The sequence below is a fragment of the Delphinus delphis genome, chromosome 2, assembly GCF_949987515.2.
Source record: "Delphinus delphis chromosome 2, mDelDel1.2, whole genome shotgun sequence".
NCBI classification, from domain to species: Eukaryota; Metazoa; Chordata; class Mammalia; order Artiodactyla; family Delphinidae; genus Delphinus; species Delphinus delphis.
In genome coordinates this window covers 28140725-28157166 of record NC_082684.1, presented here as the reverse complement: position 1 = coordinate 28157166, position 16442 = coordinate 28140725, and the positions used below count along the sequence as shown (strand labels likewise).

Genomic DNA, 16442 nt, shown 5'->3' with positions numbered 1-16442 from the left:
CATTGCGTTAATGAGGCAAGGACACCAGAGGCAACAGCAGGCTTTATTGGAGTCGGGGTGGAGGGACGTGGGCAAGCCCCAGGGAGAGCCAGGACCTTTCAAAGGCTGCACCTGCCACGTCCCCCAGACGCGTCCAGAGGGCCTGAGGAGCTTCGCGCCATGCCCACAACAGGTCCCCAGCCCCAGATTTAGAGCTGGGCCTTCACAGCCAGACTGGAGGGTGGTGTCAGAGGCGCCACCTGGTGGTGCCGGAGACGCAGGCGGGAAGGAGTTGGTGGAGATCTGTGGAAGTTTGTCTTAGATGCCACACCCCAGTGACAGGGTGAGTCCTGAGAGGAAGAAGGCCCCCAAATCTGGGGAGGGAATTGTCTTTGGGGATAACTACTTACCCCAGTTCTTCCGAGACCAGAAATATTTTGCTTCCGGCTAAAAGCTTGGGCAATCATTCCATGTGTTTTGTGGTTTCATTTCAAAAGGATATGAAGTCACAGTGGGCAGTGGATTGAGTGGACCCTCAAGACTAAAATGCAAAATGGTAAACAGGACGAACGTCCGAGAAGGGAGTCCTAGTGGGTACAACTTTTCTTCAAGTGGCTTCAGCCTGGAGACTGAATGGCGGTCTCCCCTCAGACCCATGGGGCAGGTTTTCCTTTCTCTCCACATGGGTGGGCTAGCTGGGGAAGGGAGCTCTTTGTTTCCAAAATTTCTCTAAGTGGCAGAGCTGTGCCTTCCTCTCTCCCCCCATTCCTCTTTATCCTTATTTTCCTCCCCTCCTTTCCTTTTGCTCTCCAAAGTCTGTAATCACAAGATAAGGGGCATGGTCAGGAGCGGGGAATGGGTTGTCCTGTCCCATTCCCTCACCCCACCCCATGCCCACTACAGACTTCTTGCCTGCTTCCCCAGCCTCCCGACCCCCTGCAAAAGTAGCCTCTGGTGGAAGAGGCCCACTAGTTGCATGGTTAAGATGACCAGCCAGGGCAGCCCTGGTTTGGGACCACTAAGCCGGTGGACTAGTATCCTGAGGTGAGTCTCCAGAGACATCCCGAGTGGGGCACATGGCAGATAATGAGTCACAAAATTTCACGGCTCAGCAGGTGGTCAGTAGCTCAGAGCTAATGCAAAGGAAGGCACCTTTTAACATGGTAGGTCCAAGTTCAAGTCCAGGGTGTGCACTCAGCAGGTGACTGTTGACTGATGGGTGGAGGGGTTCAAGCTGCCTAACAGGCTGAGATCTCTCTCTCCCTCCCGCTCAGCACCATCTAGGAAGGGTTTCTCCAGGACGTGGCTGGGGGACTCCATAGGCCCTTCCTGGTCAGTGAAGAGACTTCTGAGGCCCAAGGGAGGGGCCCGACCAGGAAAGGCAAGCTGCCTTTCATTCTCTGCCCGAGGGCCGCTGATTAGAATGGCCAGCTCTGGGTGGCAGGCAAAGAGAAGAGAGGAGATCCAGACCAGTCCACTGCTTCCACTGCCTACTCCACCCCCTCCGGTTACCCCACCAGTTTGCTCCACTGGATGGTGCTGAAAAAGGGGTGGGACTTGAGTTTGTTGACACCGCCTCCTCCAGCGCCCAGGCGCCCGGCGGGCTCAAACTTCAGCAGCTGTGGAGAAAGGCCCAGCCAGCACTGAGCAGGCCTTCCCAACCCCATTGCTCCCAGCCAGCCCGGCCCACAGAACCCCCAGTGTTACCCTGGGAGACATTGGTGTTTGGCCACCAACATATAGAAATTTGTTGTCCCCATTAACCTCCTGCACCCACATCAGACACCTAATATGCTGGGCAGCTTGTTCACACACAGGGCTCTGTCCTCCCTTCTGTCCACCCTCAGGCCAAAGAAGCTGCCTGCTCCGGCCCAGCCACACCTCACCTCAGTCAGCAGGGAGGCTGCGGGGCGACTGAGCCACTCGGGCAGCTGGAGCTGGGTGTGGGGTTGGATTCCTGAGGGGTGGCTCTGGGACAGCGCCTGGGAAGACACACGGGGGCGACCCCAGGAGGGTCTGTACACTCCAATGGCGGCCAGGTTTTATCTTTTTCCCCCTGTGTCACATCTCATGGGGATGATGATGCTGCTGCTTGTTGCATCTTGCTTTGGATCTACTGCATGTCAGGCTGTGGAAGATGCCTGAGACCCGTTATCCGTAATTTCCACAACAACCTTCAGAGTAAGTATTATTACCCCCATTTTAAAGACAAGAAGCAGGCTCAGAGAGGTCAAGGGATTTGTGCTGAGTTCAGGGTTTGAACCCAGGTCCCTCTGGCTCCAAGCTTGCTAGAAACATCGGTCTTGGGTTGCAGTCAGGGCAGGCACTCTATCAGGAATAGCACTGAAACTTGTCTCCTTACAGAAAAAAAATTTCCATGGGCGACTCATTTGACATCGCGTCCTACTGCCAGGGCCAAGGCAGGGCTGTGGCGAGGGAAGAAGGTAGGACCTCTCTCTGCTCCAGAAGGGTGCAGCTGCGGGGAGCAGAGAGGTCTGTCTGGAGGTCAGGAAGAGAGGCAAGAAGCGACCAGGAGGAAGGCCAGAAGCCCTGATCTGGAGACGTGGTGGGAGGCCAAGAGGAGAGAGCCACTCTGTGGGGCTGTGTGCAGCCAGGACTCTCAAAGGCCCTGGCTACAGGACCAAACCAGGAGGGAGCCAGGAGGGACCAGTCAGATCTGGACTTCCGGTCACACTGCATCCACTCGGGGCATTTCCTGTTCAAATGCAGTTTGGCCTCTCCCTGCTGCCCGACCTAACCAGCCCCAGGTGTGGCGTTGAGCTCACGAGGGAGGATGGAGGGCGGAGGCCATCATCCTGAGCAAGGGTACTTGCCAGGGGAACTTTAAGCTCTGGGTTGACCCAGGCCGGACAGGGCAGCTGCCAGCCTGGGATGAAGGAGGCCCTCTCTCTGGTCGTCCAGCCAAAGTCTGGGGGTTATAGCTCTGAAGGGTGTGGATGCGGGGAGTGAGCAGCGGGGAGAGGAGGCTTGGGGGATGATCCGGTGGCCTTCTAAGTAAAAGGGCTGTGTCAAACTCCACCCTCCCTCCAGATCCAGGCCCGGACGCTCTCTTCCAGAAACCTTCCCTGATCATCCCGACTCCACTCTCACTGAGTTGACAGTCTCCCTAGCTATAGCCACTCATTTGGCAGCGGTGCGAAGTGTGGCCATGGCCTGGGTGGGAGTGGCTTCCATGGTCTCTCATGGTCTTGGCGATGGAGGCGGGAGCTGTGCTGGCAGAACACTGGGCCCGACGGCCAGGTCTCCGGGAACCAGACAGGCTCTGCCCCAACACCGACTGGCTGGACTAACCCCAGCCCCTCCTACATTCAGTGACACCCACGAGGCCCTACACCCTGCCCACACACCGCTCACCGTTCCCGTCAGCAGTTCATACAGCAGAGACCCAAAGCTCCACCAGTCGCAGGCTTCGGTCAGCTCAGAAATCCCACCCACCTCTGTGGGAACAAGAACATACGTGTCTCAGTCTCGCCTGCCCAAGGAGGCGTGTCTCCCCTCCACTCACCCTACCCAGGTGCCCCAGGTCCCTCCATCATCCTCAGTCCCCTGGCTCAACCCACATAAAGACACCCAAGGGCTACCCCCTACCCCTTCCCTTCTTGCCTGGGGCGCTGTAGAGTTTGTCCAAAGCCTCCCTGCAGCACTGGGGCTCCACCTCTGACCACTGGCCGAAATACGTGAGCCGGATGTGGCCTTGTCATGCAGTGCATGCAGGGAGGAATAAAAGGGGACAAAAATTGCTATTAGTCATCTTGGAGCTGCAGGCGTGACGCAGGGGACTCCAGCGCTTCTCCCAACAGCCACAAGGCAGGGGCCAGCGGCTGCGCTGGGCAGAAGCTCCCTAAGGGCCCGCCCCCCCCGCAACGCCAAGGCCCCGAAACAACCTGGTCTTCACAGGAGCCTTGCCCTGAGCTCATCGAGGGAAAGGGTTTGTTTCCCAAGCTCAACCCTGACCAACCAGGCTCAGCAGAGTCCTTCCTGAAAAGGCCAGGGAGGGGAGGCAAGGGAAGAAGCAGATAACCTCTGCATCCGCTTGACTTTGGGGAAATTTCCTTCTCTGTCTTGAGGCTTCGGGGGCCTCCCGCCGGAGGGGTGGGGTAGGGTGAGGGCCCACTCTTCTCCCCCTGGGCCCAGGGCTCCTACCTGCCTGGTCCAGGAGCAGGTTCCGGGGATTGAGGTCCCGGCACAGCACCCCCTGCTCGTGCAGCGCCTCCAGGGCCACCAGCATCTCGGCTGCCCACTGCCTCACCTGCTCCTCCCTCACACTCCAGGCGGCTCCACCGGTTGAGGGGCGGCTCCGACCTCTGCCTCGGCCACAGCCCCCCAGCACCCGGCCGGCCCCTGCACGAACCCAAGGGAGCCCGCAAGGGGGCCCCGGATCAGAGCTCTGGCCGGGCCCTCGCCTGGCTTGGTGGTGCAGGTGGCCACCTGGGGCCTTTGGAAGGTCCCAGGAGCAGGAAGGGCCGGTCCCGGCTGAGGGTTCACCTTCAGCCTCTCTCTGGGGTCTGATGGCTGCGGCCCCCCTGGCCGGGGTAAGGCTCTGAGAAGTCCGGGGAGGCTCCAGGGGGATTCCGTCCTGCAGGCAGGTGTGGCCAGGTGGGAAGCGAGCTGGGGTCTGGAGGCTGAGTCGGGAGTCGAGCTGAGCCTTCATCCTCTCCAGGCTGGAGCCAGACCTAGTCCCAGACTGTTGGAGGCATGGCTGGGAGAGCAGGTGGGACCACAGAGTGCCTCCTGGGCCGTGCAGAGGGTGCAGCAAGCATGGGGACAGGAGTAAAAGAGCGTGGGGCCCAGGTCCCTCTCCCACTCCCGCCACCCCCCGCCCCCCGTCTTGGGCACGGACCCTTTTTGCCTTCCAGGTCCTCACCTCTGCTCCCTCCCCTCCCTCAGCCTAGGATGCCCTCTCCCCTCCTCTCCACCCACCTAAAGTGGCCCCAGCCTCACAACCTGGCACAAAATAGGTGCTTAACCCCTAAGGAGATGTAAATTATTCTTAATGTCCTTGGTCTAGGTGGTGGGTTCGCCAGTGTTCAATGTATTATAATTTTTTTTAAGGGAGAAAAGTGTAATGAAGCTTAAGTAAGTAAAATAAAAACAAGGCCAGGCACGGACCTGCGACGACTGTATATCATGACCCAGAGAGGTGTACCTCATTTTAAAAAAAAAGTCATAGCTGATCAGTAAATATCTGCTACGTGACCCAGTTCCTGTCCTTACAGCTTCAGCACCATCACCCCACGGGGCCACTCTGAGGGGTGGGCACAGACTAGGAAAGTGAAAAGAGCCAAGACCGGAGGAGAGGGTGACAAAGGGGACATCTGCATAAATGCCCTCTCACCCGCCCAAGATGTGAACATCCTCCCAGGACGTCCCCTGCCCCCCTGGCACCACACAGAAGCCCCCAGCAGCCATCATCCTCCAGGAAGGCTGGGTCCCCTGGTCTGTGCTGGGCATCTGGGCTCGGCAGTTTAAGAGGATGAGACAGGACGACATCCCAAAGGCCTGAGGAGCTGACAGGGCCCCCTCACCTTGCACATGCTCCAGGTGCAGGAAGATGGAGTCCTCGCTCACAAAATACCGCAGCAGCTTGGTCATGTAGGGGACGGCGTGTGGGATGATGGTCAGCCGCTCCCGGCTCACCGCATGGCACCTGGACAGGCTCTGGGGAGGGAGCAGAGCAGGCAGATCAGCTGGGGACTGGCCACAGGCTGCTCTGCTCTTCAGGGGCAACCAGACGAAGGGTGGGAGCCACCCTGGAGAGCAGCTGCCTGACCCCAGTTCCTAACCTGACCCTCAACCCTCTTTACACCCTGGAAGGCAGGCCCTCCCATCTCTGGTCCAAGGATGAGGCAATGTGTGTGTGCGTGTGCGCACATGCACATTTCTGGGAGGCGGGGTGCATGCTGGGGGCAGAACAAACAGCTGTTGGATTTGGAGGGAGTGTGGGTTTCCCATACGGCTTCTGGGTAGAGGTTCCCCAGGGGGTAGAGGTTTCCAAGAGCTCTGAGAAAGTCCAAAGGGGAATGCAGAACGGCAGGGGGTTGGGCGGCACCTGCCTTCACCACGAAGGTCCCTCCAGTCGCTGGGTCCTGGACCAGCTGCACCTGCCGAGGTCCAGGTGGCACTAGTCAAGTCACATGCTAGTTCCTGGGACTCCATGGCCCCAGCCCCAGCCTCCCAGGGTCCTCCACCAAGGCTGGGCTGGGAGGCCAGGCTTTGGTAGTGCAGAGTGTACCCCCCACCGCCAAACTGACATCGAACCTGTCCTGCTCATCCACCCTTGTTAGATCTGCAGGTCTTAGCTCAGGTAACACCTCCTCCAGGAAGCCTTCCCAACCCTCACGTTAGGCTGGGGCTCCTACTCTGTCTCCAGTGCTCTCTGGGCTCACCCTATCACACTGTGCCTAATTTCCTGTCTCCCCGCTGGGCTGTGAGCTCCGAGAGGGCAGGGACCACATGGCCAGCTCTGTACTCCCAGAGGCCTGCATAGGACAGGGAGGTAGTCGGTGCTTCCCGCATGCATGCTGAGTGGTCCATCCTGTACGGTCCGAGGGTGTCATGGCTGGAAGGGACCTCAGAGCCAGTCATCTTCTCTGATCTCTTATTTTACAGGTGAAGAAGCCAAGGCTCTGAGAATGTGGCCCCAGTGGTGCCCGAGACCTTGTGGTCTTGCCGTGCTCCTTCAGGTCTCGTCCCCTGCCCCTAGCCCCTTCTCTTAAATGGTCTTTCTTTCTGGAGGCTATCTTTGGAGGGCAGTCCACCCCTTCTCCTGTTGGTTTTGCTTGGAGGCAGTGGTCTGCCAATTGCTGGGCAGAGCCTTGTTTGGAGTTGGGCCCTAGGCTCATCTCCATGGTGGGCAGGGGTGGACCCCAGCCATAGGAGAGGACACGTCAGGGGAGGAAAGCGAAAGATTCGGCCCAGATGAGGGGCATGTGGGGGGCAAGGCCAGCACCCTGGTGTTGTGACTTCTTAGCCGTCAGCCTGCCCTGCACACGTTCCCCGTAGTGGCACATGGGAACCAGGCCCTGAGGCCAGGCCACTGGACAGTGACGAAGGCTGCAGCCTAGGATTGGGGTTCAGATCTTGGGTGAGTGAATTGATTTTCTCATCTACCAAACAGGAATTACAAATGCCCACCCTCCCTTATCACTGGTTTGTTGAGGCCACCAATGGGAAGGCCCTTGGAGAATGTAAAGGCGGTGGGAATGTCAGTTACATTTGCCAAGTCACATGGCCTCTGTGAACCTTGGCCTTCTTCACTGCAAAATGGGTCACAGCAGTACCTCCTTCAGAAGGCCATTAGGAGGATTCTATTAAAGCGAGCAACTCAAGTACAGCAGCAGCCTGTGCCTGCCACATCACATGCTCTCAATAGTCTATAGGGACGATTATTAATATCATCACAGGGGAACCCCACACTGGCTATATAGCATTTACTCTGCGCTAAGGGCTTTATCTAGGTCATTTAGTTTCATTCTCCGGCCCTACCAGGTGAGCATTACTAGTGACTCATTTTACTGATGAAGAAATTGAGGTTCAGAGAGGTTACGTTGCCTACGGTCCCCCTGCTAAAAAGTAGTAGAGCCAAGATGTGAATCCAGACAGGCTGATCCCGGAGCCCTGGAGACATAACTGCAAATAGGGGCACAACCAGGTGACCTGGTGCATGCCTTCCCCTCTGGGCCTCAGTTTCCCCATCGTCAGTGAGATGAAGGTGGTGGACTCTGAGCACAGGGGCAGCAGGCGTGAGGCATCCCTTCTGACCACTAGAGGTCTCTCCTCCAACAGCCAGAGATGGAGTTCAGCCTAGTCCCCGCTCTTTGGCCAAATTTACGCAAAGCTTGAAAAAGAAAGAAAGAACTCTGGGGTCATTTAGGATAATACAGTTTCCCACAAGTGCTGACACCCCGGATAATTCCCTACTGCCACTTGCCAAGTGGGATTCCCCTCCACCTTGTCTTGTCTTGGGCAAGTCTTCTCGTTTACAAAAAAACAGCAGTGAAGGTCGTGGAGGCCAGAAATAAAACTTGATCAGTACATTGAAACAAGTGTGTTAAAAAAGAGAAGAAAAAATGTATATATACACACACATCTATCAAGAAAGAATTAGACCAAGCCATTAACAGTGATTATCTTGGAATTAGACAGGATGGTGGGGAATTTTTTTTTTCTTTTCTGTTCTAAACTCCTTTCTCTTTCATGGTATTTCAAAAGGGGGCATTTTCCCATTAAACCAAGCAAATAAAAAAAATCCCCTTCCTCTTTTGCTCTGTGCTATAGAGCACTAGTTTGTCCCTTGACCTCTATGAACCTCAGTTACATTCTCTGTAAGACAATGATTAAAATGCAGCACTGTCCAGGGACTTCCCTGGTGGTCCAGTGAGTAAGAAAGACTCGGCACTCCCAATGCAGGGGGCCTGGGTTCGATCCCTGGTTGGGGAACTAGATCCCACATGCATGCCACAACTAAGAGTCCGCATGCCACAACTAAAAGGTCGCACATGCCACAACTAAGAAGTCCACGTGCCGCAACTAAGACCTGGCACAGCCAAAATAAATAAATACATAAATACCTTTAAAAAAATGCAGCACTGTCCAGTAGGACTTTCTGCCATGATGGAAATATTATATATCTGCACTGTCCATTAGAAGCCATTAGCCACATGTGGCTATCAAGCCCTTGAAAGGTGGCTGGTGCCACTGAGAAATAGAATATTTAATTTTAATTAATTTTAATGAATTAAAATAGTCTTACGTGGCTGGTGACTACTGTATCGGACTGCACAGGTTTATAACCCTTCTCCTCCCCAGGGTGACCGAGCGGGTTTAATGCGACAGCTTGGCAAACTAGAATGGGCCTTACGAATGTTAGGTGAGTATTGCTATCGGGAAGGCGGAAGGCAGTTCTGGTGAAGGGTGCCTGCGTTCATCTTTTTAAAAAGGGAAATCTCGGGCTTCCCTGGTGGCGCAGTGGTTAAGAATCCGCCTGCCAACGCAACGGACACGGGTTTGAGCCCTGGTCTGGGAAGCTCCCACATGCCGCGGAGCAACTAAGCCTGTGAGCCACAACTACTGAGCCTGAGCTCTAGAGCCTTCGAGCCACAGCTACTGAAGCCCGCGCACCTAGAGCCCGTGCTCAGCAACACGAGAAGCCACCGCAATGAGAAGCCCGTGCACAGCAACAAAGACCAAATGCAGCCATAAATAAATAATAAAAAATAAAAAGGGAAATCTCTTTTTTAAAAATGAAACCCACTGAGTTCTCGGGATTCAGGGACAGTGAAAGCTTTGGTGAAACACATTAACACTTTCTTTTAAAATGTCCACAGTATCAAGGCCAGGAGGACTCCTCCTGGAGCAAACAAATCCAGAAGTTTCAAGCAGGTTCTCAAGCACTAAGGTCCACAGGGGCTGGGCATGTGAGCCAATGGGCAGGATGAGAAAGGGGCCGACGGAGGGCAGGTGCCCCATTAAATCGGGCAGCCCGTCCTCTGCTCCGGCTGACATGAATGTGAGGCAGCATTTCCAGAGCTTCTGATTTCTCAGGATAAGTAGGAAATCTGGACTTCTCTACGAAACCTGCCAATTTTTAAATGCTGATAACTAACAATAATTCAAAAAACACCCCTGTGTTTGAGCCAAAAACACGAAGTGACTTGGCTGGTCTGCTCTTTCTTCCCCTCCCTGACTCAGGGCCTGGCTCCGGGACAAAGCTCAGCAAATAGGCAGCATTGTGTCCCAAGCCCCCCAGGCTCCCCAAGAGCAGACCCTGGCTCTCCTGGCCTGCTGCCTGCCTAGTCCTTGATCCACCCTCCTTGCTCTTCCCAGCCACCCCCTACCCCTGCCAGTATCTCTTCGGTCCCGAGGGACCCCCGCTCCCCAGCCCCTTTAACCCTCACAATGGGGTGTTTCTGGGGGCACTCAAGGCTTCCTGAGCCAGGCCCTCTGCTCCCCCTGAGTCTGCGAGCTGCTGCAGGCTGGTACTGCCCTCCCACCTGCCTGCCCAGATCTGCCTGGGCAGAGCTGTGGTATGGAATGTGGTGATACTCATCCAGGCCTGGCTGCAGGGACCTGGGCCCAGTGGCCCCAACACCTCTCCTAATTTGAGGAGATTGGTGTTTCTGGCTTGGGAATGACTCAGAAAAAGGAAGCAGGATTTTAGGAGGGAGGTGGAGTAAGTAAATTGAGTGCCCAAGAAAGTATATAAAAAGAAAGAAAAGAGGGCACTCTCAAGACAGAATGGCTGGGCTTGGCCTGAATTTCTAATTCCCATATGCACAGGCCTCAGTATATGGGATTCCAAAAATGCTTTGCACATGTGTGTCCGGGGTTAAATTCAAATTCGGGGAATACTGTCACAGACCTCCCTCTTGGAGATTCACTGTGTACATCTGCATCCTAAAAGCTTGAAACTTCCTATACTTAAAAAACGGAAGTAATGTAACTTTAACTCACTGTTTCCAAAACTTATTTGACCCAGAACCCCTCTCTCCAAAACACCACTGGTTCGGTGGGATCCCACACGGGGAAACAGTGGTGGCTGTCACCTCCTCCGCCTGCCCGGGGAAGCGGCCAAGCCACGTGGACTCGCGCAATGGGAGGGAAGGGCTGGGCAGATGGAAGCTGCTGGGCCTTGGCTGACAGACTGGGGCCTGTTCCAGGGACCTGGGAGCAGCAGCTGGAGCAAGGCTGGGATGGGAAGCCTGCTCGCCACACACTCTCGCCATTCGCCTTCACGGCCACCAAACTTGTATCAAACGCTTTAGCGTGTGCTAGGCCTTTCCCCCGAATCATTTCACTTTAGTTCCCACATCACGCTGGGTGGGGCGGGGGTGGGTGGGAGGATCCTTACCTCCACTTCCAGATGAGGAAACCAGCGCCCAGACAGGGAAAGGAGCTCGTCTGTGGCCATGCGGTGCCAGCCCGGCCAGCACTTCACCCTCGGCATGTCGGGGAGCACACACCGGTCCCCTTTTCTCTGCGGGCTCCCAGACCCGTCCAAATCCCCCATGAGTGTTTTAAATTACAGGTGCCTGGGCTCAACCCTAGAAATTCTGACTCAGTGGGTTTGGGATGGGGCCCGGGCATCTGTATTTTTAGGAAGCTCCCCGAGGGGATTCTGATAAACAGCCAGTTTGAGGAAAAAAACGCTTTAGCAAATATTCAGGTATCCCTGGGCTGGGGCGGAGAGCGATCCAATATTGGCTCAAATCTCATTTGACCCAACTTGTCTGTCCTTCTGAAGAGTGTCCCAGGTTCAGGTTTGGCTGTCAGCTCCTATCTTCCTGTCTGCCCTGAATTAAGGGAAAAGATCCCAGATGGGGTCAGGATGGGGGGGGGGTGGCCGGAGGAGCCAGGAGAGAAAGGGCAGAGCTGCCAAGGCCCTGGACAAGGCACCAGCCCACTTCGACCATCCGCAGAACGGGTTTCTGGAGATAAGCGCACTCCCACCACAGGAACCTCTGGGCTGTGCTAGGTGGGGAGACTCCTGGCTGCAGCCCTGGCGAAGTGGAATTGGGGCAGGCAGGCAGGGCAGCGCGGGCTGGCTGGGGGCCCCGGAGGGAGTGGCTTTCTGCGTCTGAGCTGGCGGGCTGTGGAGAGGAGCTGCGCGCCTCTGCTTTTTCCTCACATTTTCCTTTCCAGAGCTGACTGGTGTGGGCTGGGGTGGAGGAAGGGTGGGGGACCGCCACAGCCACTCTCCTCCCCTTGGACCCTCTGACCCCTTCCCAACACCTGCCCCTCCCAATTATACGCAACACCTCCTCCCACACCTCGGGCGGTGCTCACTCACCTTCTCGATGACCGCAACCACCTTGCAGCCCCTCAGCTGCTCTAGGGCAGAGCTCAGTGTGCGGATGGGCCGCAGCCTCAGGCTGCTGAAACCCTGCAGAGGCAGGAGAGAGCCACGTAGTGGCCTCAGGGTGAGTCCTACTCAGCCACAGCCTTCTCAGCAGGCAGTGGGCAGGGCCCCGGCTGCCAGGAGAGCAGTGGCCACAGAGGGCAGGACCAGGGTACAGGCAGGGCCCACCTCACAGGGACAGACTGAGCAGAGAAGCTGGCCTTGGTCCAGGGTGGCCAGGCCACCCTCTCAGCTCGGTCCCCACCTAGCCCTCCTCCCAGACACAGGGAGTTCTCAGGGCTTCAGAAACCCCCTCTCAGAAGCCTCATCCACAGGAGGCAGATACGCCCAGGGAGGGGGGAAGTAACCTGGGGACATGTGCATCTCGGGGAACACGCCTCGAAGACCAAGGCATGTGGCCCAGGCACCTGCTTTGGGGGAAGCAGCTTACAAGGTGCAGCAAGCCTAGAAGGGGTGTGTACGTGCACACCTGTGGGCGTGAGAAGTGTGCGTGCATCTTCAACCCTGTCTGAGTGCCCACTGGGTCAAGAAAAGCCGTATGGGGAGAGGACTTTTGCACATTTATATATGCACATGTTCATGTGTGTGTATACGCACGTGGGTATTTGTGTCTGCTCCGAATACTCACTGCAGCCCAGCCAAACACAGAGAGATCTGGGAGCCTGAGTGTGCGCATAGGTGAGCACGTGTATGGGCCATGCGTGAGGGTAGGGAGGTGTGTGTGTGTGTGTGTGTGTGTGTGTGTGTGTGTGTGTGTGTGTACTCTGTGAGGGCGTAAGACTGGACTGGAGATGATTCACTAAGCGTTTGCAAATGAATGAATTACGGAGAGTGTGGGATAGAGAGGAAGCCAGGAGCGGGGAGGAGGGCAGCCCTGGCACACACACCAGCCGAACTGTGCTCTGCACCGTCTGCCTGCCGCCCGGGATGGCGGGCGACAGCTCCTTGGCCTGTGGGGTGAGGGCCTCAGCTCTCTCCCCTCAGAGCCCTCAGGCCTTTGGGGTCTCCTTACCGTGCCAGGGCTGGCTCCACTGCCCAGCGTCCTCTGCAGGTGGCAATTAAAGATCTCCTCCGCCCGCCGCAGGTACTTGGTAATTTTCAGCTTTACAGCCTCACATCTCTCCTTGTTGGGGTCGACTGTGGGGAGGAGGGGTCCTGTCCTTGGGAGGACGCTGGGGTTTGGGCTCCCACTGCCCGCCCTCTGCCCTCCAGAGGAGGTAGTGCCTATTTCTGATGCTGCTCAGTGGATTCTGACCCCACCTCTGTCCTTGGGTCCTCCTCTGGATGGGAGACCAGCAGGGGAGGAGGAGGAGGGATGGTGGCAGGAGAGGTTGGGAACCACAGTCGCCACTCAGCCTACAGCACTTTACAGTTGGCACCTACTACCTCGCTGGCCACCATCACACCCTGGGAAGGGACACAGTGTGGATTTCCATGTCCGTTTTTCAGAGTAGGAGACAGAAGCCCCCAGAGAGCACACGTTCTATCTATCTCTGATGCCCAGTGTGAAAGAGGCCAGAATGGGGATCAGGACGGGAGGGTAAAGGAAGTCACTGGACAGGCACGAAGCCCAGGTGTCGAGAGGTCTCATCGGAGGGAGGGTAGGAAGCGTGAATTGGGGCCTGACTCCTACCCCCAGCCTGGCCACCAAGGCCCTCAGGGGTCTCCAAGTGGCTTCAGGGCCAGCCTCTCCCCCTACTTGGAAATGCCTTCCTTTTCCCTGAACAGGCCTCCCCTCTCACCTCCAGGCCTGTGCGGTTCTCCCTCTGGAGCCCCACCCAGCCCTTCAGCTGGACAACATGCCCACCATTCTTCAGTGCTCAGATTAGGGTTCTGACTTCTAGAAAACGCCCTATGCCAGCCTAATCTGGCCTCAGTTTCCCTCTTCCCTCCCTTCAGTTCCTCCTCATTGTTCTTGCCACCTGGGACTATAATAGTCCATCATCAACTCATCAATCTCCCCCCATTAGAATGCAAGCCTCCCGAGGGCAGGACCCCAGCCCAGCTCCAGGGGCGGGCAAGCTGAGTGAGCTAAGCGCACAGCCTCTGGAGCCCACACTGTTCAAACCCCAGCTTTGCCACTTGACAGCTGTGGGGTCTCAAGCAAGCTAGTTAACTGCCCTGTGCCTCAGTTTCCTCATCTGGAAAGCAGGAATAAAAATCATTCTTATATATTTGGAAGTACATGCAAGAACATATACAGTGGTTTGTATTACTGTGAATGGGAAATGAGTTGATACAAGTAAAGCCCTTAGACCAGCGCCTGGTGTATAGGAACCGTTCGATAAATGAGAACTGTTATTACTGTCCTTTGCAGAGGCCCTGCAGGGCCCACACAGAGAGCCCTGCTCGCCCAGCTCAGATGGACAGATGGCGGGATGAGCCCTTCACCACCGGCCTCCGTCCCTGCCCAGCCCCAGCCTCACCATTTACGCCTCGGAGCAGAACGTCCACGCCATTCTGGTAGTGGCTGAAGGCTGCCTCATACTCCTCACTGACATCACGCTCCAGGGCCAGCCGGATCTGTGTGGCTGCATCCACAAGGTAGTCGCGCTTGGTCATGTCAGATGCCCCTGGAGTGACCCGGTTGCGAATCTGCTCCCGGTACACTAGGGCCTGGGACCGCACTCATGAGCAGGGCTCGGGGTCCAGGCCAGGGCCAGGGGGACACTCACGGGCCACCAGGCTCATGGCTGCCCTGGAGCAGGGACCTGGAATGAGCAGAGGCATTAGGGAGAATCCTGCTGGGAGTAACACCCCATCTGCACCCTGGTTTCCTCCACTGAGTATTGGGAAGACTAATGCTCACGTCCAAGGGCTGGAGGGATCAGAGCTAATGTGGGTAACATCCCTCACTGAGCCAGACCTTTCCTAAGTGGTGGTAATAACAGAATAATAACATGCTTTGGGCTCTGGGTTTTTTGTTTTCAATTCAAATTCAGTTCATCAAGTATTTCTTGAGCACTTACTATGTGTTGAGCACTGGAGAGAGCTGAGGATATGCCTGCAAAGGGCCTCTATACACATTAAACATGGAGGTCACACACTCTGAGGCTGAAGCCAGGGCCCGGGGCCCAAAGGCCATTCCTTATACTGTTCCCTCCATCCTGCCTGTTCTCCCCTCCCTGGTCCTCCCATGGGAATCTCATTTATCCTTCAAGGTTCGGCTCCATGGTACCTCCTCGAACAGAATGGATTGCCCCTGCTTTATTTCATTTCCCTAGGTCCTGAGGTCAGTGTGGCCAGGGAGTGAGGACCCCCAAGAAGCCAGGCAGAGAGCCGGGCACAGGGCTTGGCCTTAAAGTCTGCGGGCAAATGAGATGACTGAGTGGCAGATTCAGTGCCACTCTGGGTGGAGTTAGAGGAATGAGGTCAGAGCCCAAGCAGCCCTAGGGAGGGGATGCCTCTGGCCTCCTGGCTCTGTCTCTGAGAAGGTCAGGAGGCCACGTGGCCTCCAAGGACCGTACAGCAGCTCCTCCCTGAGCAGTGTGCGATACAAGTGGCCAAAGGGATAAGCGCAGTGTCTTCAGGAAAGGAAAGGGCTCAGAGAGAGGCCAGCAGAGCTGCCTTTGCCCCTCACTGCAGCCTCTGCACCTTCGCTCCCTCAGGCCCCACTGGGAAGGAGCAGGGCCCAAATTGCCAACTCCAGGTCATTTCTGCCTCTGTGGAGAGAGGGAGGAGAGAACAGGATGGGGAGTGGGGCGGGGAGGAAAACCCACATTGTGAAGCCAGCGGGGAGCTGAACTCTGGCCAGGATGCGGCCAGGAGGTGGAGGGAGGGGGGAAGGGAAGCCGCACCCTCCCCACTCGGCCTAGTCACCAGGGACATGCCGCGCTGAGTCCCGTGCTCAGAGGCACCAAGGCCGACAGGGCGGGCTGCTCTGTGTCAGGGCCCGGTTTCCGGGACCACCCGCCGGGCCGGGTCCCTCCGGGCAGAACCGCATAGCCGCGCCTGGACCCAGAAAGCGTCGCGTCCAACCCGCGAGTCCCCGGTACGCAAGGTGCACCGCCTCTCGGGGGTCTCCGAGGAAGGCGGGCTGGGGGAGTGAGAAGAGGGGGCATCCTCTCCTAGGGGAGGGGGATGGAGGAGGAGCCGGGCAAACACCGTACCTGCCCGAGCCAGGAGCTCGGTCCGCGTGGCCAGACCCAGCCCGGCCGCCACTGCCCCTTCGCCCCCGCGGGGGACCTTGCACCGTGGGCGGCTGCTTTCAGCCCTCCGCCCAGGTGCAGGGGTCTGGCCGGATGCAGCTCGGTCATTGGTTGCAGATGAGCTCATCCTCTATCCGTTAGAATAAACCACCAATCAGCGCCCGGCTCGACTTCTGCGGGGCCCTTAAAGCAGAAGCGCCCGCAATACGGAGCACTGGGGGAGGGGGGGGAAGGGGGGGGAAGGGGAGGGGGGCGGGGAAGGGATTGGGGTGGGGGTAAAAACTGCGTAAAGAGGAGGTCCAGAATCTCACAGGGATGCGGAAGGAGTTGCTTCAGAAATCTAGGCCGACTAAAAGCACACATGCAGCTTCCAGGACTTTTCTCATCCATTACTTCATTCATTTATTCAACTATTTAAATATTATGTATTGAGAGAC

At 56.7% G+C, this 16442-nt stretch overlaps 1 protein-coding gene across 2 annotated transcripts; it reads right to left on the bottom strand.

Annotated features, from left to right (window-relative positions):
* Positions 1-25: 25 nt before the first annotated feature.
* Positions 26-16068, bottom strand: RPS6KL1 (ribosomal protein S6 kinase like 1). Of its 2 annotated transcripts, XM_069540415.1 has the most exons (14): positions 15967-16068; positions 15452-15519; positions 14284-14568; positions 12870-12994; positions 11789-11881; positions 10850-10975; positions 6054-6101; positions 5526-5658; positions 4144-4731; positions 3604-3693; positions 3355-3437; positions 1866-1961; positions 1132-1598; positions 26-520 (listed from the first exon to the last, which is right to left on the bottom strand). In XM_069540415.1, exons 3-13 carry the CDS (start codon positions 14417-14419, stop codon positions 1488-1490), a joined length of 1629 nt encoding a protein of 542 aa, XP_069396516.1. In that variant the 5' UTR covers positions 14420-14568; positions 15452-15519; positions 15967-16068; the 3' UTR covers positions 26-520; positions 1132-1487. The 2 variants fall into 2 exon arrangements, with proteins under 2 accessions (XP_069396516.1, XP_069396517.1); XM_069540416.1 differs by lacking the exon at positions 15452-15519 and having other exon boundaries at positions 15967-16058.
* Positions 16069-16442: the final 374 nt, after the last annotated feature.

What these genes read in the sequence shown, in the direction of transcription:
- RPS6KL1 (XM_069540415.1), bottom strand. Translation starts at nt 14,419, where the DNA reads ATGACCAAGCGCGACTACCTTGTGGATGCAGCCACACAGATCCGGCTG. An exon ending in TCTGCTCCGAGGCGTAAATG is followed by an intron (nt 12,995 to 14,283) that starts GTGAGGCTGGGG and finishes TCCTCCCCACAG; the next exon opens with TCGACCCCAACAAGGAGAGA. An exon ending in TTCCTCATCTGGAAGTGGAG is followed by an intron (nt 6,102 to 10,849) that starts GTAAGGATCCTC and finishes GGACCTCGGCAG; the next exon opens with GTGCAGCTGGTCCAGGACCC.